The sequence below is a fragment of the Aspergillus neoniger genome, assembly GCF_003184625.1.
Source record: "Aspergillus neoniger CBS 115656 unplaced genomic scaffold BO87scaffold_25, whole genome shotgun sequence".
Lineage (NCBI taxonomy): Eukaryota > Fungi > Ascomycota > Eurotiomycetes > Eurotiales > Aspergillaceae > Aspergillus > Aspergillus neoniger.
Genome location: NW_020291153.1, coordinates 69,012 through 90,657, shown reverse-complemented (window position 1 = coordinate 90,657; position 21,646 = coordinate 69,012). Strand labels below are relative to the sequence as shown.

The 21,646-nt window shown below is 51.1% G+C and overlaps 8 protein-coding genes across 8 annotated transcripts; 5 read left to right on the top strand and 3 right to left on the bottom strand.

Moving 5' to 3' along the window:
- The first annotated feature begins 4,610 nt into the window (after nucleotides 1–4,610).
- Nucleotides 4,611–5,144, top strand: BO87DRAFT_111180 (uncharacterized protein). Its single transcript, XM_025617879.1, has one exon. The coding sequence runs from the start codon at nucleotides 4,731–4,733 to the stop codon at nucleotides 5,058–5,060; it is 330 nt and encodes a 109-aa protein (XP_025477575.1). The 5' UTR covers nucleotides 4,611–4,730; the 3' UTR covers nucleotides 5,061–5,144.
- Nucleotides 5,145–5,705: 561 nt separating this feature from the next.
- On the top strand, nucleotides 5,706–7,000 carry BO87DRAFT_378390 (pre-mRNA-splicing factor ISY1). Its single transcript, XM_025623785.1, has 2 exons — nucleotides 5,706–5,789; nucleotides 5,976–7,000. The coding sequence occupies exons 1-2, from the start codon at nucleotides 5,787–5,789 to the stop codon at nucleotides 6,729–6,731; spliced, it is 759 nt and encodes a 252-aa protein (XP_025477574.1). The 5' UTR covers nucleotides 5,706–5,786; the 3' UTR covers nucleotides 6,732–7,000.
- Nucleotides 7,001–7,005: 5 nt separating this feature from the next.
- BO87DRAFT_388505 (putative GTPase MTG1) lies at nucleotides 7,006–8,508 on the bottom strand (the record flags this gene model as incomplete). The annotated part of the gene is made up of 5 exons (XM_025624861.1): nucleotides 7,006–7,749; nucleotides 7,821–8,080; nucleotides 8,319–8,356; nucleotides 8,390–8,437; nucleotides 8,474–8,508. The coding sequence occupies 5 exons, from the start codon at nucleotides 8,506–8,508 to the stop codon at nucleotides 7,006–7,008; spliced, it is 1,125 nt and encodes a 374-aa protein (XP_025477573.1).
- Nucleotides 8,509–8,721: 213 nt separating this feature from the next.
- On the top strand, nucleotides 8,722–11,127 carry BO87DRAFT_363232 (HCO3 transporter family protein). The gene is made up of 4 exons (XM_025621674.1): nucleotides 8,722–9,215; nucleotides 9,270–9,363; nucleotides 9,417–10,348; nucleotides 10,406–11,127. Exons 1-4 carry the CDS (start codon nucleotides 8,758–8,760, stop codon nucleotides 10,998–11,000), a joined length of 2,079 nt encoding a protein of 692 aa, XP_025477572.1. The 5' UTR covers nucleotides 8,722–8,757; the 3' UTR covers nucleotides 11,001–11,127.
- Nucleotides 11,128–11,131: 4 nt separating this feature from the next.
- BO87DRAFT_417536 (phosphatidylinositol 3-kinase VPS34) lies at nucleotides 11,132–14,115 on the bottom strand. Its single transcript, XM_025626824.1, has 2 exons — nucleotides 13,974–14,115; nucleotides 11,132–13,904 (listed from the first exon to the last, which is right to left on the bottom strand). Exons 1-2 carry the CDS (start codon nucleotides 14,030–14,032, stop codon nucleotides 11,258–11,260), a joined length of 2,706 nt encoding a protein of 901 aa, XP_025477571.1. The 5' UTR covers nucleotides 14,033–14,115; the 3' UTR covers nucleotides 11,132–11,257.
- A 200-nt stretch (nucleotides 14,116–14,315) lies between these two features.
- Nucleotides 14,316–16,394, top strand: BO87DRAFT_338932 (non-structural maintenance of chromosomes element 4 family protein). The gene is made up of 3 exons (XM_025620608.1): nucleotides 14,316–14,851; nucleotides 14,908–15,753; nucleotides 15,812–16,394. The coding sequence occupies exons 1-3, from the start codon at nucleotides 14,545–14,547 to the stop codon at nucleotides 15,991–15,993; spliced, it is 1,335 nt and encodes a 444-aa protein (XP_025477570.1). The 5' UTR covers nucleotides 14,316–14,544; the 3' UTR covers nucleotides 15,994–16,394.
- A 236-nt stretch (nucleotides 16,395–16,630) lies between these two features.
- BO87DRAFT_378384 (uncharacterized protein) lies at nucleotides 16,631–17,894 on the top strand. Its single transcript, XM_025623784.1, has 2 exons — nucleotides 16,631–16,863; nucleotides 16,981–17,894. The coding sequence occupies exons 1-2, from the start codon at nucleotides 16,731–16,733 to the stop codon at nucleotides 17,667–17,669; spliced, it is 822 nt and encodes a 273-aa protein (XP_025477569.1). The 5' UTR covers nucleotides 16,631–16,730; the 3' UTR covers nucleotides 17,670–17,894.
- Nucleotides 17,895–17,948: 54 nt separating this feature from the next.
- BO87DRAFT_378382 (uncharacterized protein) lies at nucleotides 17,949–19,585 on the bottom strand. The gene has a single exon (XM_025623783.1). The coding sequence runs from the start codon at nucleotides 19,281–19,283 to the stop codon at nucleotides 18,231–18,233; it is 1,053 nt and encodes a 350-aa protein (XP_025477568.1). The 5' UTR covers nucleotides 19,284–19,585; the 3' UTR covers nucleotides 17,949–18,230.
- Between the last annotated feature and the right edge of the window lie 2,061 nt (nucleotides 19,586–21,646).

Here is a 21,646-nt window from a genome sequence, read left to right as displayed (position 1 = left end):
ACTATCTAGCCTCATGAATCAGCTGAACTCAACGCATCCACACTTTGTGCGCTGTATTATACCAAACCACAAAAAACGCCCGAAGATGTTCAATGCACCCCTGGTCCTAGATCAACTACGTTGCAACGGTGTACTCGAAGGAATCCGAATTGCACGCACAGGGTTCCCTAATCGGCTGTCATTTTCGGAATTCCGTCAACGCTATGAAGTTCTCTGCCCTGCCATGCCAAAGGGATACCTCGACGGCCGAAATGCCGCTCATGTTATGTTGCAAAAGCTCGGGCTGGACCCTGCTTGGTATCGAGTCGGTCGTACGAAGGTATTCTTCAGGGCAGGTGTCCTGGCCGAGTTGGAAGAGAAACGAGACCAGCTTATTCGCACCATCATGACCAGGTTCCAATCTGTGGCAAGGGGATTTGTCCAGCGACGTATTTCCAACAAACGCTTGTATCGGGCGGAAGCGACACGGATCATTCAGGACAACTTCAAGACTTACCTCCAATTAAAAGCGAACCCATGGTGGAGATTGTATTCAAGGATGAGACCTCTTCTGGGAGAAACTCGCACTGCCAATGAAGTTAAAAGACGGGACGAGAAAATTAAATCCCTGGAAGCGAAGATGAACCAGGATATAGCTGATCGTCAGAAATTAGAGGAAGAGAGGCGTCGTACCGAGATTGAGATACAGAAGATTCAGCAAACGTTGGAGAGTGAGCGTGCCTTGGCTCTTGACAAGGAGGAGATATTCAAGAGGCTCCAAGTCCGAGAAGTTGAACTTAGTGAGAAGTTGGCCGGTGCTATCGCAGACCAGGAGAACCTCGAAGACCAACTAGACGACCTAATAGCTGCCAAGAAAAGAACGGATGACGAGCTTGAGCTCCGGATAACTCAACTGGAACAAGCAGGAGAGATCATCCAGCGCTTTGAGAACGAAAAGCATGAGATGCAGGCACGTCTGGAGGAACTCGAGAAGAAGCTTGCCGATGCCGAAAACTCTTCTGTCGAGAAGGAGGCCAGGATTAAGGACCTGGGCCAGGAGATGAAGATGCTGCAGAGTCACCTCAGCTTGAAGGAGCGCAAACTGCAAGATCTAGAGACCAAACTGTTGAAGACCGATCAAGATCTTGAAGTTAAGCTGTCCCAGACCTCGAGAGACCTAGATCAGTCCAAGAAGCACATCAAAGAGCTCATTGAGGAAAACCGTGTAATAAGACAGCAGATCACCGACCTCTCCTCAACATCCACAGGCTATGAAGAGATGCTTAGGCGGAAGGAAAGCGAAATGGCTGTCCTGCGAAATGATGCTAAGAAGCATGAAGAGGAGAAGCGATACCTAGAGTCGGAGAAGATTTCTCTTACCACGCGACATGGCAGCATGCAGGAACGCCTGCGAGAACTGCAAGCCGAGGTGGACGCGATGAAGTCAGAGAAGGTTCAGCTGGAGCGAGAGGCGGCCGATGTCAAGAAGCTCCTGGAGGCAAAGATCTCTGAGGATGCCGAGGCTGGCGAAAGCCGAAAGCTCCTCGAGCAGCAAATCCAGGAACTGAAGAATCAACTATTTAAGGCACAAGCAGATCTGAGCCGGGAGCGTCAATCGCGCGACGATGTGCAAATGCTTGCCGAGCATAATCTTGCGGAGCTCAAGGACAAGTACACTTCCTTGAATGAATCAAAGATTATCATCGAAAAGGAGATGTACATCCAGCAGGACACGCTTCGTCGTGCCACTGAAGCCCGCGTTGCTGCTGAGCAGTCACGCAAGGAACTCCAAACTGAGTTGATTCAGCTGCGGGACCGCTTCACGAAGGTCGAAGATGCACGATTAAACGCAGAGGCCGACATTGAACGCAACATCATGAAGCAGGCCAACGAGCGCCTTGAGAGCGTGCGGAAAGATTTGGACGATAAGACACGCCAGCTAGAGGAGGTAGAAGCTGAAAGGTCACGTCTTTCCACCCGAATCCAAGAATTGACCCACGCTATCGCTGAATCTGATAATTTCCGCATTCGCCATGATCAGCATAAAGAACGCCTGGAGAGGGAATTGGTGACGCTCAAGGGTAGACTTACAGCATCGGAGAATGATAACCGAGCTCTTCTCACAAAGATCCAGCAAAAGAATCTCGACATAGCTCGATCGACTTCTAGGGCCAGCGACAACTCGCGCCTGCGCATAACTGCTCTTCAGAAAGAGAAAACGAAGCTCGAAGAAGACAACAAGAAGATAAGCCGTCAGCTTGGCGACCTCCAAGTCAGCATCACTTCTCTGGAAAAACAGAAAGAGAAGCTCTCTTTGAGCCTGGAGGACCTCAATCATGAGGTTGCTAGGGAACATAAGGCCAGTAGAAATGCGGAAAAAGCTGCTTCCACTGCCAACATTCAGTTGGCGGAGGCAAACAGGAACCTTGAGACCGAAAGACAGCTCCGGACCCAGGCACAAGCAAATACGCGCAAGCTTCAAGGCTCTCTGGATACGGCAAACAAGGAGATTGAGGATCTACACCGGCAATTAATGTTGCTGCACAAGGTAGTGGAGCCCGAGTCTGATGACTCGGAATCTTGGGAGAAGGTACAGCCTAGTCTGGCTAAGAAGGTTGATCTGGCACAACTGCTGCAGACGACACAGAGTAGATTGCAAGTCACCGAGGAGAAGTATAGTCGAGCTGAAGCCCAACTGGCGGAAATGCGCCGTCGGCATGGGGATGAGATGAAGGAGCTGGATGCACGTTACGCCTCATCTAAACGCGCCTTGCTGGAGGAAATCGACCAGAACCAGGTGGCTAGCCCCCGGACCCCAACCCATCTCAGAAAGAACTCCGACAATGTTCTGGCAAAGAAGTTCGGCACTCCTACAACGCCGAACCGCAGACTTAACTTCAACGAAACGGCCAATGACTCTGCTCGTTCCGACAGGACCGTGGATACGGTCGGCTACCAAAAGCGGATGGATCTGGCGACCGAGATTGAGGAGCTCCAGAACAAGCTTCAAATGAGCGAGATGCAGAACAAGCATCTCCAGAACCAGCTTTCTCAAGCGGCACCTGGTCGAGACATGTGGCAGGAAGAAAGCCCTTCTCTGCGACGCATGCAGCTGCTTGAGCGTGAGAACGGACGCCTGCACGAGCAGCTCGATGACTCCTCAAAGAAGGTTTCCGCTCTGGAGAAGAATATTCGGTCAGGCGATCTTTCACTACGGGACGTCCAAGCCAAGTCGCATGAAGAACTGTACGACCTGATTAACTCGCAGGAGCAGTCCAGAAGGTCTTTGCTCAAGGTGCATAACGAAGCCATTGCAGAGTTCAGCGATGCCAAAGCTCAATTCGAAAAGCTTAAGAGAGCTAAGGCTACGCTGGAAGTAGAACTCCGTGACGCTCGTTCCGAGTTCCAGGAGCTGCAGGTTGCAAGGGACCAGGATGCTGCTAGCCGAGATCAGCTTCTCCAGGAGTTTGCTGACCTTCAGATTCGTCTTGATGCGGAGACGTCGAAGTCAGCCGATCTAGCTTCCAGTATGAGCTTGTACAAGACCCGTGCCGATGAGTATTTCAGCAAATTGGAACAAGCTGAGATTGCAGTTCTGAAGGCTACCAGAGCAGAGCAATTCGCCAAATCTCAGGCCCAGGAGGCCGAGGATACCTGTGCCCAGATAATGTCTGAGCGCAAACAAATGGATGCCCTGGTTGAAGACTTGCAACGCCAGACCCAGTCGCTCGAGGCCAGGATGGAGGATCAAGCAGCTGAGCTCCAAGGCGCCCTCCAGGCCAAACAGCGCCTCCAGAACGAGCTTGAAGACTACAGAAATCAACGCGCCATTGATATTGAAGACAAGGAGACATCAATGGAACAGACCAGGCAGAAGTATCAGCGCGAGTTCACAACACTCAACAACGAGTTGGAGATGGAGCGTGAAAAGGTTCTTAACGTTCGCGGTGAGAACTCACGACTCCGTGAAGAACTTGAAGACTTGCGGAGCAAGTGGGACAATGAAGTCCTGAACAGCTCTACTTGGGCTAAGGAGAAGGCTCGAATGGACATCATGCTTCAAGACGTGACGACATCTCGCGACGAGGCAGTCAATGCTCATAATGAAGCTCAGAGCAGGGTTGTCTCCCTCCTGTCGCAGGTGAGAACTCTTCGCACCTCCGTCGACGACGTGACCGCGGAGCGTGACATGCTGCTGAAGGAGAAGAAAATGCTGGAAACCCGGTTAGCTGAAGCAGGCGAAAGGTTGGAGGACCTTGCCAAGGGCGAGAGTCCATCGATGCGCAATGCTGCCAGCATGGATCGTGAGTTGTTGGAACTGAAGTCCAAGCTTGCTCAACAGGAAGATGTTTCCGCAGCTGCAGTCGGTAAGATGAGGCGGGCGGAAGCACTGGCGACGGAGATGCAGAAGGAAGTTACTGCTGAGAGAGAAACAAATGCCCAGCTCTTCAAGGACAAGGCGGCTCTCGAGAAGCAGCTGAAGGAGTCTCAGCTTCGTTGCGTGGATCTGGAGACCAAGAGCTACTCATCAGGAAGCCAGGATGTCCGGTTCTTACACAAGAGAATCAAGGAGGTAAGTTACCACATGAAAATGATGAATCTAATGCCCTGGAAAATACTAACTTTCTTGAAAATAGCTGGAGACCCATCTTGAAGACCAGGAAGCCAAGCACAGTTCTGAGCAGCGTTCGTTGCGGAACGTCGACCGCACGGTCAAAGACCTGCAGTCCCAGATTGAACGCCGTGATAAGATGAACTCCCAGCTGAATGACGACGTTAGCAAAGCCCGCGACAAGATCGAGCGGCTTCTTCGAAACATTGAGGAGCTTCAACATGCCGACTCGGAGACGCAGCTGCAAGTGCGCCGAGCAGAGCGAGAACTCCGGGAAGAGCGGGAGAAGTCTCTCAGGTTGGAGCGTGAACTAGAGGGATGGCGAGCGCTCCGTGTTGAGAGGGGCAGCGTCCTCGGACGTAGCCACGTCGGCGCTTTCAGTGACGCCGGAAGCAGGAGAGGGAGCAGCGTGTACGGAGCAGGCGATATACCGCAGCGGATGCCTAGCAACACCAAAGGCTTCTTGTAAGACTATGACGACCTAGCAGGTTGACCCTGCTGAGCACATTGCTCTAACTACACTCAGGCGCTAAACATTCATTTAGGGCCTGAGCGACCAATTACGACTATGACTTGATGGCAGCCCTGCATGGCTACGGAGTGTTGACGGAAGGCGGCGCTTGGATTATGCTTTTGAATGATTTTGATGTGTACTATGCTATATGATCTGTTTTATTGCTTCATGATGCATCTTGACGATATGCAACGGATAGCCGTTGGCATTCCTAGTCTCTGTTATTGTTTTATGTGGTCGTTCACCAATTATACCTGGAATTCATCATTGCTGAAGCGGTTCATAAATATACAATAGCGCTAGTACCAGAAAACGTGCTATACACAGCCCTTAATTCTTAATATGCCTGCCTTTCTAATCAACTACTATCTGACAACATTAGAAAATCAAAATTAACTTCCCATGTAAGCCGTAAGCCACCACAACTCAAAACGACATCGCACTGCATTATTGGCAGCAAGGGAGACAATAAACTCGGTAGACTGACAGCCAAGAACCACGGGTGCCGTAGCCGCGCGGCTGCATCTGTTAGCGCTCGCTTGTCAACGGGCGGACGAACCCACCCGAGCTTGGATCAAGAGAGAGCGCGAGAGCCAGCGTTCCAGTCTCTCATTCTTCACTTCAATCCTCTCAACCACCAAGCTCCATCAGCCACGGGGATCCCCCGCGCCGCTCTTCACAATGGTAAGCCCTCATCACCAACTCAACCCCCTTCAAATCGCCCCTTCAAATCAAGCAACAAACCGTTCCCTCGAATCTTGTTCAACTCGATCCCCCAAAAATCCTCCTTCTCGCCTTCTCCCTTCGCCTTTCAACCACACCCAAACGTCAAGCTCAACCAGAACTCCCCCAAACTAACAAAATGATCAGGCGCGTAACAGCGAAAAAGCCCAATCGATGCTCTTCCGTTTCCGGGCCCAACAAGCCGCGGATCTCGGAATCATCGACATCGGGCGCACGCGCCGCCCGAAAGCCATCACGACCGTTGACTCGATCCCGATGTGCGAGAAATGGCGCGGCCAAGTGCTGAAGGAAATCTCACGCAAAGTTTCTCGGATCCAGGAGCTCAGTCTAAGCGATTACCAGATCCGCGATCTGAACGATGAGATCAACAAGCTTATGAAGGAGAAGTGGACGTGGGAGATGCAGATTCGGAACCTGGGCGGGCCGAACTATATGCGAGGCTCTGGACGGGTGTTTGATGATGATGGGAGGGAGATACCGGGTGGTGGGAAGGGGTATCGGTATTTTGGACGAGCGAGAGAGTTGCCGGGTGTGAAGGAGATGTTTGAGGCGGCGGCGAGACGCGGGAGGAGGCCGGCTGAGGAGGAGGATGAAGAAGGTGGAAAGGGGAGAGGTGGGGAGATTGCGACGAAGAAGGTCGATGCTAATTACTTTGGGTATGGGTTGGATGAGGAGGATGGGACGCTTCTGGCGTATGAGAGGCAGAAGGAGAAGGAGGCTGTTGAGAGATTGCGCAGGAAGGATGAGGATGTTGAGGATGGGTGGGAGCCGTTGCCTGGTGATGCTGGCGATGGGGTTGAGTGGAGGTTGCCTACACTTGATGAGGTTCAGGAGGAGTTGGTTGATCGACGGAGGAGGAGGTTGTTGGATAAGATCTCATGAGGTTGTGCGGTTGTTGGGGCGTTTGTCCTCGTGTTGTTGCGCTATGCGCTGACTCGGGGGTTCTCACTTTTTCTTTTTTGTTTTTCTTTTCGTCTCTATCATGGGCGTTTAGGGTTTACGATCGTCTCATTTTTGTCTCCTACGTCGTTCTGCGGTTCTAACAAGTCTACTATGCATCTGAGGGGAGGCAAAAGCTCATTGATGATACCAACATGATTCGTTCTTTTGTACAATGGATGGGATAAATATCTATGTTACATGATTCTTTATCTATTTACAGCTTGGGTTGCTTTCTGCCCAGCTTCTCAGCCTTCAAGGCCTGGGTATAGCTGGTGGGTATCTCTCGCTCTCCGCCTTCTTGCAGACGGCGTTCTTCCTCCTTCAGGTCATCAAGCATAAATCTGCCCAGGTCGCCGGCGCGCCACTTTTGGATGAAGTGCAGTGCTGCCAGGTCGGTGTTTGGAATACCACCCTTGGCCAGGAGACCAGCATGTCGGGCAAAGTTGTTCAATAGAGGTACGATCTCGTTTGTTGGCTCAGACCATCGCTTATATACCTCGGCGTCATTCAGGTTGATGTGATATAATAGGTAGTCGGCTAGCGTGACCGGGGAGATAACCGAATCCTTCACACAGCCACACAGAGCTAGTTTAAGCATGTTCTCTGCATCCGGCACATATGGCATGAATACACCTGGGGTGTCCAATACGTAGACATGGGAGCCACCTTCTCTTTCGATGATCTTCACGGGTGTCCCGATCTTCCTTGTGATACCTGGCTGGCCACCGGTCCGCACCGCCTTGGCCTTGCCCACACCCTGATTACGCAGGTGATTGATGAGAGTCGACTTGCCCACATTAGGCATGCCAACAATCATCACCCGGCATCCAACAAGCTTGTCCGGTCCTTCTGCATCGTCCCGCAAGTGTTTTAAGATTGTGCCCACATCTGCCCTAGAAGACGAACTCACGAAGAATGTAGCGCCGTTCTTATTGAAGGTTCGAATGGTTTTCTCCGCCTAAAAGTGCAACAAATACATTAGTGCTCTTGATTTATAGCATTTCCTTCGACTTGGGGCATTCCACCCACCAATTTCTGCGCATTCGATCCTGATGCTGCGCCCAGATCTCTCTTTGTATAGACGGTCAACCGTCGTGTCTTTCCCAGTGCTTCTTCGAACATAGGGTTGATAGAGGTGACGGGGACCCTGTAATCGCGACACTCGACTACATAATCGATAGAAGAAAGCATGTTCTGCATCTTCTTCAACCCGGCCCTGTGGTGACCCAGGAAATAGGACCTCGGGATAGACCCATAGTTGGGGAAAACCTGACGTGGAATGAACTTGGCTGCCATTGTCATCGGTCCATAAAGTTGCTGTGTGTTTTAGGTGTCTTTAGCGACTTGATTTCCTATCCAGCTGGCATCATCAAGGAGCTGAGCGAAGTTGTTGCCGTATGGAGGGCATGGCCTTGGAATTGGAGGCGAGGAAATTCCTCCGCGGGAGAGATTCTGTCGGCTGATAAAGGCGGTGAAGAAGGCGGATCGTTGTTATGTAACGATAGACTGCGGCCTCTATCTACATACTCCCAACACGACAAGTACCAGAATGCCGAAAGGAACCCCTGTAGACATTGCTTTATGATGTGAAAACATACCAATTTGCTAATGACTTTCGAATGGGCTGTTGAGCCAGGAGGCCTTGGCTATATCACAGCACCACAAGATTGGAATCCACTTACTTTACAGTGGCTCCTAGTCCAAGTAGTGAATTCATATTTATCACTTACCATGCTTCGATATTTACTTCCGATAATCGCGGTACACTGAATATTCCAGTTGAAATGATCAATTAGCCTGCTCTTGGGCGGCTTCACCCGTGCGGTTCGGAGAGTATGCTGTGAGCCTCTTATCGGGATATGATACGTCATGAGGGCCAAGGCGGGCATCGCTGGTTCCCCGCCAGACCAACTTTCAACCCCCTCCAGATCACCATTGCCAGGCTATTCTTTACCATGACTGAACAATGCCCTTGATATCTGCCTTCCGACCACCCTCCACGCGGAGCTCCTCTCTCCGGCGTAGACCCCGTAGGCAAAGGAGGTCTCCGCGACGTGACGATGTCCAACACAATCAGGAAGTTGATCGGGACGATGACGAAGAAGATGAAGATGCACATTCCATCATAACGCCATCCAAGCATACGCCCAGGGCCATCCGGGTACTACGGGGTTCTGTGTCGTCAGGGGGCCCGTTACGGCCTTTTCGTTTGATAAAGCAGGACATTCTGAACTTGCGCCGCAGATACGTATCAGACTGGACTGTCTTCAATCAATTGATCTTTGCCAGTGCGGTCTATGTCTTCTTTACGAACCTGCTGCCAGGTATCACCTTTGCCAGTGACCTCTATGTTCTGACTGGGCAGAATTGGGGAACTATTGAGGTTGTGTTTAGTACAGGCCTATGCGGCATCATCTTTTCACTGTAGGACTTGTTCGCATTGGGAACTAAGCAATATAGACTGATAACACCACACAGATTCTCAATCCAACCGCTAACCATCCTTGGTGTTACTGGTCCTTTCTCAGTCCTTGCTGAGAATATCTACTCACTGTGCGAGGATGTCTTCAAGGTTAGATCTCGAGCAAGAAGCATGTTCCAGCAGTGGCTGATGATTATCCATAGATACCCTTCTTGCCATTCATGGCCTGGTCTCTGATCCATTCTGCTTGGCTCCACTACGTCCTGGCTATAGTTAACGCTCACGATTGGACGATGCGCTACGTTACCACTTTTGCAACCGAGATATTCTCGCTTCTCAACAGCATTATCTACTTCCATAAAGCTATACAAGAGCTTGAAAGAGCACAAGATAGCCTATCCTTTGCAGCATTTCTCTACGCTATCATAGGAGCAGTGGGAACGATGCTGCTCGCAATATTCCTATCCACGGCCGAGAGCTGGCGCCCCCTGTTCCATCGATACATCCGAATGGGGTTAACCGAGTACGCTGCTGCGATTTCCATCATCATCTTCATCGGGCTTCCCCACGTCGGAGAACTAGCCCATCTAGACAAAATGACACTTCCAGTCAGCACCTCATTCAAGCCTACATCCCCCAGTCGGGATAGATTCCTCGTCGAGTTCTGGCATCTCCCTGTATCTTGGGTGTTCGCCGCTATCCTTCCCGGAATCATCATCACCGTGCTCTTTTTCTTCGATCACGAAGTTAGCTCAATTATCTGCACCATTGATCGCTACGGCACCAGGAAACCAGGAGGCTTTGCTTGGGACATCGTCCTCCTAGGCACCACAACAGCACTATGCGGCATTCTAGGAATACCACCTGCCAACGGACTTCTCCCTCAAGCCCCCCTCCACTCCGAATCCCTGATGCACACGGAGAAGGAGCAACGCACAATCACAGTCGACGGAGAAGAGAAGACCGAAACATACGAAGTGAAGCGCGTCTACGAACAGCGCTGGTCAGCATTCCTCCACTCAGCCGTCATCCTCCTCTTCGTCAGCCCGCCCTTCATGAAAGTGCTCGGATTGACCCCAACAAGCGTCCTAGCAGGGCTATTCATGTTTATGGGCGAGCAGAGCCTATCAGTCAAGTAAGCCGTCCACCATCCATACCACACTAAAAGAATCAACCCCACTAACAACACCAGCCCAATCCTCTACCGAACCTTCTACCTCCTCACACCACCCTCCGAGCTCCCTCCCCTCCCACCATCTCTTGCCCCACCACCACAACAACTACAACAACCAATCACCTCCGAAGAAGAACCCCCAACACCATCATACATCCCCATCCACCTCTACACCATCCTCCAAATCGTCATAACCGTAGCCATCTTCATCCTCACCCTCACCCGTGGCGCACCCGCATTCCCCGTGCTCATCGTCCTATTAGTCCCCTTCCGTCTTCTCGTCATGAAGCGCTGGTGGCCCCGCGAGGTCCTGAGGTTCGTAGACGCATGGGCATGTAAAGAGGGGACGCCGGAGGATGACGAAGACGCCGAGGCGAAATTGCGCGGTGAACATGGACAGACCGGAGGGGTTTTTGCTGCGCATGATCAGTTCGGTTCTGATACTGCTGTGACTGAGGATATGCGGATAACCCAGGGAGTTGACTTGGGGGGAGGTGATCTCGGGGATAGACGTGGGGATTGTGGAACTGGGAATGAGTGGGTTGAGTTGGGGGTTTGGGATCGTAATGATGAGGAGGCTGGAGGTCCGGCACGACATCATGGGGAGAAGTGAATGTTACACTGTGGTTTAGAGGGTGGTTACGATGAGATGGAAAGCTGGTCATAAAAGTACAGATACAATGAGGGACGGAAAATGTCTATAGATCTATCAATATATTATCATTATTATAGACATGGCCACCGCTTCAAAGGCAGGGTATCAATCAATTCATCAGTGAACCATTTAATCGGTGGTATGCGCCATAAACTCCTTACCCCCTTCAACGAAACAGCAGAATGAGCTAGGAATCCACTAAAAATGCCAGCCACCTAAGCCCTCCACCCCTGCACAAACTCATGCAACCGATCAATCACAACACCAAAGATAGCATTAACACTATCACTAATAAGCTGCTCGAAATGTCGAATGGCCTCTTCCTCCGACATTTCCAGATGAAACCTCTCCTTGACCTTCAAGACAGCCTTATCGGGCTCGACCCGAATATCAGGGATATTCGCATCAACCATCAGACTGAACAGGTTAAGGATGAGGTTCGCCGATTTGCGTAGCGTAGTATACGCCGTGAAGCAATACTGCTTGAACTGGAGATACAAGGGAGAAGTAGTCCCGCCCATGCCCTCGACCATTTCCTTGCAGAGTTTCATCATGGGTGCGAACGGCTTGGGATCTCGGCCGAGGATAAAGCCGAAGTCGGCGTGGAAGAAGTGGCCATCGGGGGCGAGGAGGAGGTTCTCGAGGTGGCGGTCGCCGACGCCGAGGAGGTAGGTGATTACGCAGTAGCCGGCGCAAGATTTGATATAGGTGTCCATTGTTTCTTTGCGAACGCCGAGGGGTTCACTGTCATCTGGATTGTTGGCTTTGAGATAGGCGAGGACGGATTTGTATTTGGCGGAGATGGCGGACAGGGAGGCCGAGGGAATGAATTGGACGGCGCCAGCGGTGGAATTGGTGGCTAGGATACGGTAGGGGGTAAGTTTGAGGTCGAGGTTCTCCTTTTGGAGGAGTCGGTCCATTAGGATGATGATTTGGATGACAAGTTGGTCTTGGCGGAGGTCATCGCCAATTTTGAAAAGGATGGGGAATTTTCGTCCGTCGGAGGTCTTGAACATGACTTGGAGAGGAGAGAGGGAGGATTTGAAGACGTTTGCTTCGTCCGGGTAGCACCCGGTGACGTGGATTTCCGGGTCCAGGGGCAGTGGCAGTGGAGGGTCGATGTGTAGCATGTCGTTCTTCGGATCCTTGAGGCACTGCTTCAGTCGTTCGATCTTGAGGACCCGGTTCTCGCGCGAGAACCGGACGTCTTTAGCGATCTTTGTGAGTATAGTGACTAGTTCACCTTGGCGCAGGAGGGTCTTGCGATGCTCCGGGTGGACTTTCTCGAGCTCAGCCATGAAGTAGTATTCCACGCGTGCGAAGAGTCTACGTTGTGCTGACAATGTTCCTGGCCCTGCATCGTCGCATTCAACCATAAGGTACCAATGTAGGTAGTTGCCCAATTTGAAATTGTTCGCAGCGCGGGCTATAAGGAAGTTGGCCAAAGACGAATCGTGGGCGGCGTCATCAACATCACCGTGAGAGTGTTCTTCATATTTCAGAGCCTGTACAAGTTGTAGCAGGTAAAGAAGTAGCTCTTCATCGTCCGCCTTGCGCAGTCTTTCAACTGCATATGAACGAACTGCAGGATTATCGAAAGTCGGTCCAAGCAACTCAAGAGCATCGTCTACATCAATTTCGGTCCATTTGGGCAGTATCTCGACGGCTTGATGCGCTTCACCAACATCCCTCCAGTTGACCGACTTGACAAACTTAGTCAGCGCTCTCTTCTCACGGGTTAGGTAGTATCGGAATCGCCAAACAAGGTCTTTCTCCTCAGCGGTGAGATCCTGCGTGGGCTCGTATGACAGAATTACGTTGAGTTCATCGCGAATCTTGGGGTTTGGTTTCAAATCACGATCCATGATGCCCGTCCGATGGCTACGGATCAGTCTCCGATGCTTGTCTTCACATGGATTACCGGTTTGACCAACTTCAGGGTCGTATATTCTGATGACACCGCCACCATCCGCGCCCTCTATTCCCGGACCAAAGCGAACTTCCGGTACGGGCTTCAGTGCGGGATTTGCATTTGCAGGTGCACCTTGGGAGTAGAATGACATTGGAGGAGCTGGGTACTCATGATCGGACCAGACGATGGGGTGATCAAAGCGCGGGAACTCAACGTAGAGAATGAAGTTCTCATCGTCCACTTCGTCATCATCTGAGTCGTCCTCATCCCCGCCATGCTCCGAGCGCTTCTGTTTCGTAGCCTTCAGACGTAAGGCCCGTTTCCTTGCAGCTTCCTCCGCATTGAGTTTGAGCCTTTCCAGCTGGCGAAAGACCAGTTGGTCCATCCAGTCAATGCGTGGTATTTCCCCCATCTCATGCTTCTTTATCAAAACTTCGATGCGTTCTAGCTCCATCTCCTCTTCCGATGGGCCTAGCGGATCTGGGGCGTTGTTCTTCCGACGTTTCGGAGGCGCTGTTGACGGCGTTGTCGTTGTGGAGAAACCATCCGCAGCTCGGTGACGATATATCTTGCATTTCTGCCTGCCCATCTTCAATTTTCCTTCTCCGTCAAACAACGGTATAGTCGTTCCGCCAAAAGGCACATAGTGTCCGAGCGCTCCTTCGCCGCGAAATGGGGAGAGATCCCAAACGGTAATCGCCAGTTGACTTTTGAGGGGAGCATCCTTTATTGATATCGGCAGCTGCAGCCATTCATTCCAGGCTCGAGCGGACTTGAAGGCCTTATATGAGGTCTGCAAAGGCACTCCCAAGGCTTTGGAATCTGACCATAGTTGGATGGTCACGAAGAGGTCGGAGACGGGATTCTGCGCGGAACCGATGTGGCGCAATTCTGGATGCTTCAGAAGGAGGGAGAAAGGCGCTTGTTTCTGCTTTCCTTCCAACGAGCCACTACATCCATCCAAAGTTAGCCAACTTACTCCATTGTTATTGGATCAAGGGAAATCAAAGCACACATACATCTTCACATGAATTGGAAAATCCACCTGAGTGGACACGGTAAAGGTAAAGGCCTCCATCGTTAGCTCAGGGCCATTTGTGTCCACCGTATATGTAACTACACACCCTTCATTGCAAGTATGAAATGAGGACTAGGGACTGGGTTGCCGGGGAAGTGAGCGGCGGGTGACATTGGACGGGGAGCTCCGGCCGGAGACCCAATGGAGCCGCAGCGGCTGATTGGCGGGAGGCCTGGGGCAACAGCTAGCAATGACGCGGGGTCCTCTAGGATCACGTGCACCACGCGTTCAACGCGCGCTTCGGTGGATTTGCCTGTGTTTGGCGACCAAGAAAGAAATATCCCGGAGAGAAAGATATCACGGGTTGCTATCGAGGACTCGATGAGCCCGTAGCTCATGCTGGTTTGCAACGCATCTGCTTATGCCTCCTTTTCATTCAGGACCTTCTTTGTATCTGTCCTTTGTCTTACTACCCTTTAGCCACTCGACCTGAGGCGGCCCCAATCGTGTTCTTTGTCAACCCCTCCTCCCCAACGGTGTGTTGTCGCAGAATATCTGCCCGGCGGCTAGAGATGGCACCTCCTCTTTCCTCTACATATCCGAACCACCCTGTGTCGCAAGGATCGCCATCCGATAAGGAGAATAGTTCAAGTGCAACAGGGAACACCAAAAGAAACCAGCCGCAAACGATGGCACACGCCCGTAGAGCTAAGCGAGCTCGACTATCAGCAAGAGACTCGAATGTGCAAGCCACCCAGTCTCAAGAAGTGTCGCAGGCGACACGGAATAGTGCCAATCAGTTTTACGATCCGGATCAAGACCACCGAGAAAGGCGACAAGTTCGTAAGGGCCTCAGAGATTTGACGCGGGACCTCAACGGTAAGGCTGGCTGTGGCTCTGTATCTTACCGCCGAGTCTGACATGGTTTATGGTAGACTCTAGGAATGAATATTTACAGGCTGGCAACCATGGCCTGCGTGACACCATCAAGAAAGCGAACGACATCTTTGAGAATGTCAAGCAGACTTCTGACGCAACCATCGATTCTCGCCTGCTTGTTCAAGCGGCTGATCTGTCATACAAAAAGACGGCACAGTTGGTGCTGGGGGATGCTAGTGCAGGAATAGATGTGGATGAGTTTGTCTCTAAGTGTATCTCTTTCATGCGCCGGGCGCCTGCGGATTCCCAAGTTTCGATGCCTTCCAGCACCCAACGGCGGCGCACGGGTATCGGAAGGAGTCAGATGGACCCCAACGACAGCGACGAGGATCAAGGGGATGCGATGAACTGGGACTGGCTCGGGCGCGCTGCTTGTTTCTGCAGTAATGCCCGACCGTCAGTTCCTGGCTTCCTACTGGGACCGCTTTCAGTACAGAAGCGCGTCCGGCAGCAACCTGTACGAAGAGCCCGTGAACGAATCGACCCAGCACGGGCCGTTGCACCGCAAGAATTGCAAGAAAAAGACTTGGACAGGCAAGAAACATCGAATTTGACGACTATGTGTGCCAGCATCAATCGACTTTTGGCTAGAACCCAAAACAACGGACAAGATGTGGTAGAGGCAGAATTGTCGCAGTTGCCAGATGACCCCGACGAAGATACGGTGCAAGAGGTGATGGCAAGGAACAATGTGGCCGATGATGGAGGTGTTCCTCTGTTCCAATTCTGCATTAACCCGCAATCTTTCGGACAAAGTGTGGAAAATCTATTCTACGTTAGCTTTTTGGTCCGGGACGGCTTGGTTGGAATCGCGGTGGATAGCCGGGGCATGCCCACTTTGCGTGAGTCCTGCTCAGTACCCTACATGATTTGAGCATTTAATTGACCATCCCCAAACAGATTCAGCAAAGCCTCATGCGCCTAGTGAGGCCCAGAGAAAGGGCATTAAGAAGCGTCAGGCCATTTTCACACTCGACTTTGAGACCTGGCAAGAGTTGATCCAAGTCTATGACATCAAAGACTCCATCATTCCTCATCGGGAGGAAGAGACGCAAAATACAGCACAATCTTGGCAAGGCTAATTTCAGAGGACTAGATTGGGTTTGGAGAAGTGCGTTGTGTATTGTTTATATTCTGTGGGAGTGCTTTGATTATGTGTCTGGATAACGTGATACCCATTTGGTGTGAACGGTGTTGGTTTGAATTTTGAGCATGGATTTCGTCACGGCGTATGGGTGTCCTGAATGAACTAGATACAGAGTGTGGTCCACAACTAGTCTAGCATGGCAGAGCTTGTCCCCAAGGTTTTGCATCCAGCAGAGGGATAAAAACTGGTCCCTGGAGGGTAACTAGTGCTGCTGGCCAAATCGTCATTGGTTCAAAGACAGCCAAGCTCCCAACTCTATCTCCAATTCAAACCCCACCCAAGCTGAGTACCTTACAATTGGCATGTGGTTGACAGCTTATGTGGAGATGCAAAAAGAGTTAATGGTCCGACTTTCCTCGAGGACTGGCAAGTTGGAGTTAGCTAAATACAATAGTAAATGATAATAGCTAGCACCTTCCGGAAATATTCACCCGGCACGTAACACCAGATTGTTCCTGCTGGTTGCGGGAACACAAGAGGACGGGCCTTGGGTGCCTTACGTCATAGGCTTTACGCCCGAGTGAATTCCCCAGGCAGAGCTACTGCTCGTCCCCGATCGATCGCGACCTTATCTTCTTTTGTACACACTCTCACATCACTAGACTCTCGTGGTCTTTCACCTGTCCGCAGCTTGGTTTCACCAACACGCTGCTCCGCCGCACAACATTCATCATGGCGCCCCAGCTCTTCCCCGCCAATTCTTCAGAGGTCATGGTGATCCGCAATGTGACTTCCAACGTCATTACCTTAAGCTTGCCATTTGCGCGTTTCGGTCGGCTCAAGTTTGGTGGACGTGGTACACTTGGTTCGCACTTCATTTCCTTTCTTCTTACTCAGGCTCACACTTTCCCGGTGTCATTGTGATTCAAATTTAATGTGCGCATGTCATGCTAATGGTATCTTACAACGTCGGTGAAAATAGTCAAAATGGAAACCGGTTCCGTCGCCGTCTTCTCTCCTGTTAATTTGACTCAAGAAGTGCGTGAAACCATTACCGGTCTCGGAGGCAACGTCAAATACATCGCAGCTCTGGATATGGAACATCATATTCACTTGACCGCCTGGAAGGAGGCATTCCCTGATGCTGCCATTATCGCTCCCGAAGGGCTCTGGGAAAAGCGCCAGGCCAACCCCAAAACCAAGGATTCCGCACCTTTCGAACATGTTTTCCGCAAGGACGCCAATGGAAAACAGAAGATCTCGGAAGAGTTTGACGCGGAATTCGAGACGGAATATGTGCATGGCCACCCTTCGCGCGAACTTGTCTTCTACCATCGCCCGTCCCGCTCGCTCATTGAGGCGGATCTTTTGTTCAACCTGCCTGCGAGGGAGCAGTACTCCAGGAGTCAGGAGAGCGCCACGTCAGGTGTTTTCACCAAGATGGTCTCTCCATTGATGTCCGCTTCTTCACCTGCGACTTGGCAGAAGAGATTCGTCTGGTATGTCCTGTCCAGTGGAGATCGGCAGGCTTTTACCGAGTCCATTCGCAGAATTGACAAGTGGGATTTCAATCGCCTGATTCCTTGCCATGGAGACGTGGTTGAGAGCGGCGCGAAGGGGGTTTTCCGCACCGTCATGGAATGGTTTCTTGCTGATCGGAAGCACGTGTAGTACGACAGATGAATGGCCGGTCTAATTCGTTAATGTCTTACCTCCTGGATTCCCTTACTCGTTAATCTTTCGTCTCGTTTTCTTTCGAGGGACGCGAATTGAGATATCCTGCAAACGACAGCGTGCTGTCCCGTGGTGTTCTCTAACGCCATGCTTTCAATGTACCAATAGCCTAATATGAAAATAGCCATGAGAACAGCTGCGCTGTGACTCTGAACAAAAGCGGACATTGTGCGCTCTTTGGTGGACACTCCCTGTATTTATGTAGATCTTGTGCCCTTCCTTACATCGGGTGAAAGTCAGCTACGGCAATGATTAGCGGCCATCCGGCAAAATTGTTAACACAGCATGTTGCCAAGTAGTAGATCAAAACGCCATACCGCTGGCCACTCAGCAATCGGGTGACACAGATGTTTCAGCACGAAAGATTCCTTATGTCCAGGTATGCTCATCGCATAGTTCACCGCATACTAAACAGAAATAGACGATATTTTCCATTGCTCTATACGCAGTACTCCAAAGCCCCAAACCAACAAACACACCACACCGCACGGCACAAATCTATAACCACAGCGGCGAAGAAGCATTTCTAGATATCTCCAGGATGCTGTTCAGCTCCTCAGCTGGAGTCCGTCCCATCCCACACTCAGTCGCGACCCCAAAATCCGACACCACCGACTTAGCCGTCTGTATTCTCCGTCGAGTACCCTCCTCATCATAGGCATGCACGACCCCCAAATACAACCTGGAATCTTTGCCCATCTTCAACTGCTTCAGCGGCTCATAGTAAGCAACATCATCCCGATCCTTAGGCACAGGCATATGCACCCAATCAACCGGACGAGGCTGAATACACTCGAAGATATTATTCGCCAGCTCGACCAGAAGACTGAGATCCTCTGGCTCGACGAAATGCTTGTGACCTAGGTCCCCGTAGCACAGGTGGAATCCAAGTGGAACCTCAGCGGGGATGAGAGCGATGTCGCTAACGCGTTGAATACGCTCTAGCACGCCCTCCATCACTGGCGAGAAATGAGGCTTGAAGAAAGGGTCTGGGAGCCGGCCGCGCTCGTTCTCAAGCGCTGTGACCTCGAAGCAGACGTCCCATTGAAGGGCGAGGTCGTGGGCAGGGATGTTCTGGATGATGGATTGGACTGATTCGATCATGCGCTGCTCGTACAGGGGGTCTAGCTGCGCGTGGAATTCTGTGCGTGTGTGGCCCTGCACGCAGTTCAGGGGTAGGGGGAGGGAGACTTGGAAGCGGACTCCCGGTGGGATAACTTCTTGCTCTAGTAGCTTTAGGAAGGTTTGGTAGGATTCGAGTGCGACTGTGTCGTATCGGGTTGGCTTGATGTCGTTCAGGGTGAAGCCGGGATGGTTGGTGGGTAGGTCGGTTCCTCCGAGGAATTGGTGGATGGCTTCTTTGGGGAAACTGTCGACTTGCCACCGGATGTAGTTGTCGCGGATGCCTGTTTCGCCGTCGGGGATGGAGAAGAGTCGGTCTGGTAGTGCGGCAGGGATCTTGTGGAAGACTTCTTCTGTTGAGGAGAGGGGGATGCTGCCTAGTAGGAGGACACCGGATGGTGAGGTGCTTTCGTGGTTTTCAGTGGACATGTTTATGGGGGTTGGGCTGGAATGGGATTGTTAGCATAGGCCAGAAACATAGATGGGTGTTTGGAGGGACGGGGAGCAGCGCGGGGTGACGGTGGAAATAAGTAGACAAAGTGACAGGCATCCCCTGTTTCTGTCATTGTGCCAACTACGTGTTCGTGTGACAATTGTCTCTCACTAACATGCTGGGATTGTTGTTAGTGTAGACGATTCTTTGATGTGATGAGGGGGAATTGCCCGCAAGTATCCACTTGTAGTGGGGGTTAGACTAGGCCCGAACCATGATCCATGCGGCGCTGGCAGGCATCGACAGCTGCACGTCGACGATCATTATGGCCATTGGATGGACAGTATTGGCTGGTTTCAAATGATCCCGGTCTAGCAGCTCAGCTGTACAGTCTTTCCAGTCTGGAGGCTGTGCTCGCCGTGAGGCGATTGGATACTGATTCCAGGATTGCGGCGGGCTTTGTCTCTCCCCTCTTGCGGCTATGCTTTCCGTCAATGGCAGTATGTGCTCGATCTAAGGCTGCCGGCAAGAAGCCCGCGATTGACTTTCCTCCATATACATATTACCTCTATTAATTCTTTATCGCCATATCCGGCAGTCTGACACCCTGGGAAGATTTTCTTTTAGCATGCGCATGCCATTGATCACTTGAGCCCTGATCAAGTAGCTGCCGATATCAGTCTGCTCTTCGCGTTCGCTGCGGTCCTGGTTTGAGTGTTGTCCTGATATTACTTGCGGGTTCTATTCGGATGGTATGTTTGCTAACGTTAGAGTCACTCGTTGAAAGCCAGATCTTTGCGGCCAGCCGTATGATGTGTAGGATTGAACATCTGAAAATCACACCTTTAATAATAAACCGCCTCGAAAGATCTACCGCAGGATGGCATCCGTCTCACATGCGACATCACCCATGAGCCCTGGCCATCCACAATCAATATTGAGTCTGTGGGACACTGAGGAGCAGAATCTGACAATTTCGGAGCATTCTGCTCATAGTATCAGTATTGACGTTGCTGGTGACCGTTGTTGCCAAAAGCGGGTCGAGAGCCTCGGGTTCAGGTCACTCAGCAGTCAGCAGTAGACATCTGGCTAGTAGTAACCTCACGTATGGGCTAGGTAGGTCAGACCGGCCTTCGGCCCATCATAATCAGGGGTCTTAATACAGTTCTCAAAAGAAGGCTTTCCCTTCGCTCGCAGAAGACGGTAGAGACCCCGAGGTAGTGTCTTTTCTGATAGCCAGGTCTTTCAGAATGCCTTGGTTACGTTGTTATCCATATAGGCTTCTCAAGAGGTGGTAGGCGACTGGGCCGACCTAGGGGCAGTTTGTACATATTTAGTGCTTGTGATCTCCCAAAATAGGAGTGGCCTGCAGGGGCATATCAATCTGATTTATAGTGATAGCATGCATGATCTAGTCCCAGTTCTTAAAGGAGCACACACGTTCAGAAAGTCTGTCTAGATGTTATGGTTCTCCGGAGTTTCCAGTGGAGCCAGGTTTATGGGTCGAACTCATACTGGTGCATAATAAAGGGCGCAGATTTTGGTAGGTCGAGCGGGCATACTACATGACTTATAGTAACATAAGCTGGTAAGTTAGGAGAGTATATTCTGCACTTCTCATAGTGAAGTTATTGTAAAATATTTAACTAGGATATATTCATAATTGGGAAATGTGCCAGCCGGGTAAGCGGAAATGGGATGTCGTCTTCTAAATAGTTAGTCCAAGGGCGTGCTGTGACATGTGACACAGCCAAAGCCCGTGGAAAGAATCTCCGGCGTTGCGCCCCTTTTGGTTGCCGTAAACTTAAGGTTTCCACGCGCTAAAACTCTAGAACTTCGGGGTCTGTCCGATTTATAGGGTCACCCCTGGTTGGTGAAATCCGGAGGATATTACCAATAAAAGAAGCCTAGAGCAGTGTTAAGTTCTCCGTCATCAGATTTTGTTGCCAACACGTACTTCGTAGACTACCCTACGGAGTTCTTTAGTAGCAGTAGATAGATCAGGCAACACCCACCACTAATGAGAAGGGCCCGACTACCGGCCAGGCTTTGGAATCCCGACTGCTGTCACTCAAGACGATCGGAATGTGAAGAAATGACGTAGGTGTGTTACTAATTACGAGGGCAGCTTAGTTATAGTAACAAGATATCACCGACTATCTGCAAATTAATGGCTTCTACTACGTCGTGCCCACTGGTTCCTGTACAACAACAACAACCTTTACTGGCAGCGCCACATTAAAACTACGTGTTCTAGGCTGCCACGCAGCTCCCCTGACGTCACAGCCACTGTTTACCACTGTTTACGGTTCTGGTTGTTTCTTTCGAGTGTTGATTTTTCAGTTGTTTTATCCTCCCC

What these genes read in the sequence shown, in the direction of transcription:
- BO87DRAFT_378384 (XM_025623784.1), top strand. Translation starts at nt 16,731, where the DNA reads ATGGCGCCCCAGCTCTTCCCCGCCAATTCTTCAGAGGTCATGGTGATC. An exon ending in TGGTGGACGTGGTACACTTG is followed by an intron (nt 16,864 to 16,980) that starts GTTCGCACTTCA and finishes CGGTGAAAATAG; the next exon opens with TCAAAATGGAAACCGGTTCC.
- BO87DRAFT_417536 (XM_025626824.1), bottom strand. Translation starts at nt 14,032, where the DNA reads ATGGAGGCCTTTACCTTTACCGTGTCCACTCAGGTGGATTTTCCAATT. An exon ending in TTTCCAATTCATGTGAAGAT is followed by an intron (nt 13,905 to 13,973) that starts GTATGTGTGCTT and finishes GGATGGATGTAG; the next exon opens with TGGCTCGTTGGAAGGAAAGC.
- BO87DRAFT_363232 (XM_025621674.1), top strand. Translation starts at nt 8,758, where the DNA reads ATGCCCTTGATATCTGCCTTCCGACCACCCTCCACGCGGAGCTCCTCT. An exon ending in TGCGGCATCATCTTTTCACT is followed by an intron (nt 9,216 to 9,269) that starts GTAGGACTTGTT and finishes AACACCACACAG; the next exon opens with ATTCTCAATCCAACCGCTAA. An exon ending in GAGCAGAGCCTATCAGTCAA is followed by an intron (nt 10,349 to 10,405) that starts GTAAGCCGTCCA and finishes TAACAACACCAG; the next exon opens with CCCAATCCTCTACCGAACCT.
- BO87DRAFT_111180 (XM_025617879.1), top strand. Translation starts at nt 4,731, where the DNA reads ATGAACTCCCAGCTGAATGACGACGTTAGCAAAGCCCGCGACAAGATC.
- BO87DRAFT_378382 (XM_025623783.1), bottom strand. Translation starts at nt 19,283, where the DNA reads ATGTCCACTGAAAACCACGAAAGCACCTCACCATCCGGTGTCCTCCTA.
- BO87DRAFT_338932 (XM_025620608.1), top strand. Translation starts at nt 14,545, where the DNA reads ATGGCACCTCCTCTTTCCTCTACATATCCGAACCACCCTGTGTCGCAA. An exon ending in TTTGACGCGGGACCTCAACG is followed by an intron (nt 14,852 to 14,907) that starts GTAAGGCTGGCT and finishes GGTTTATGGTAG; the next exon opens with ACTCTAGGAATGAATATTTA. An exon ending in CCGGGGCATGCCCACTTTGC is followed by an intron (nt 15,754 to 15,811) that starts GTGAGTCCTGCT and finishes ATCCCCAAACAG; the next exon opens with ATTCAGCAAAGCCTCATGCG.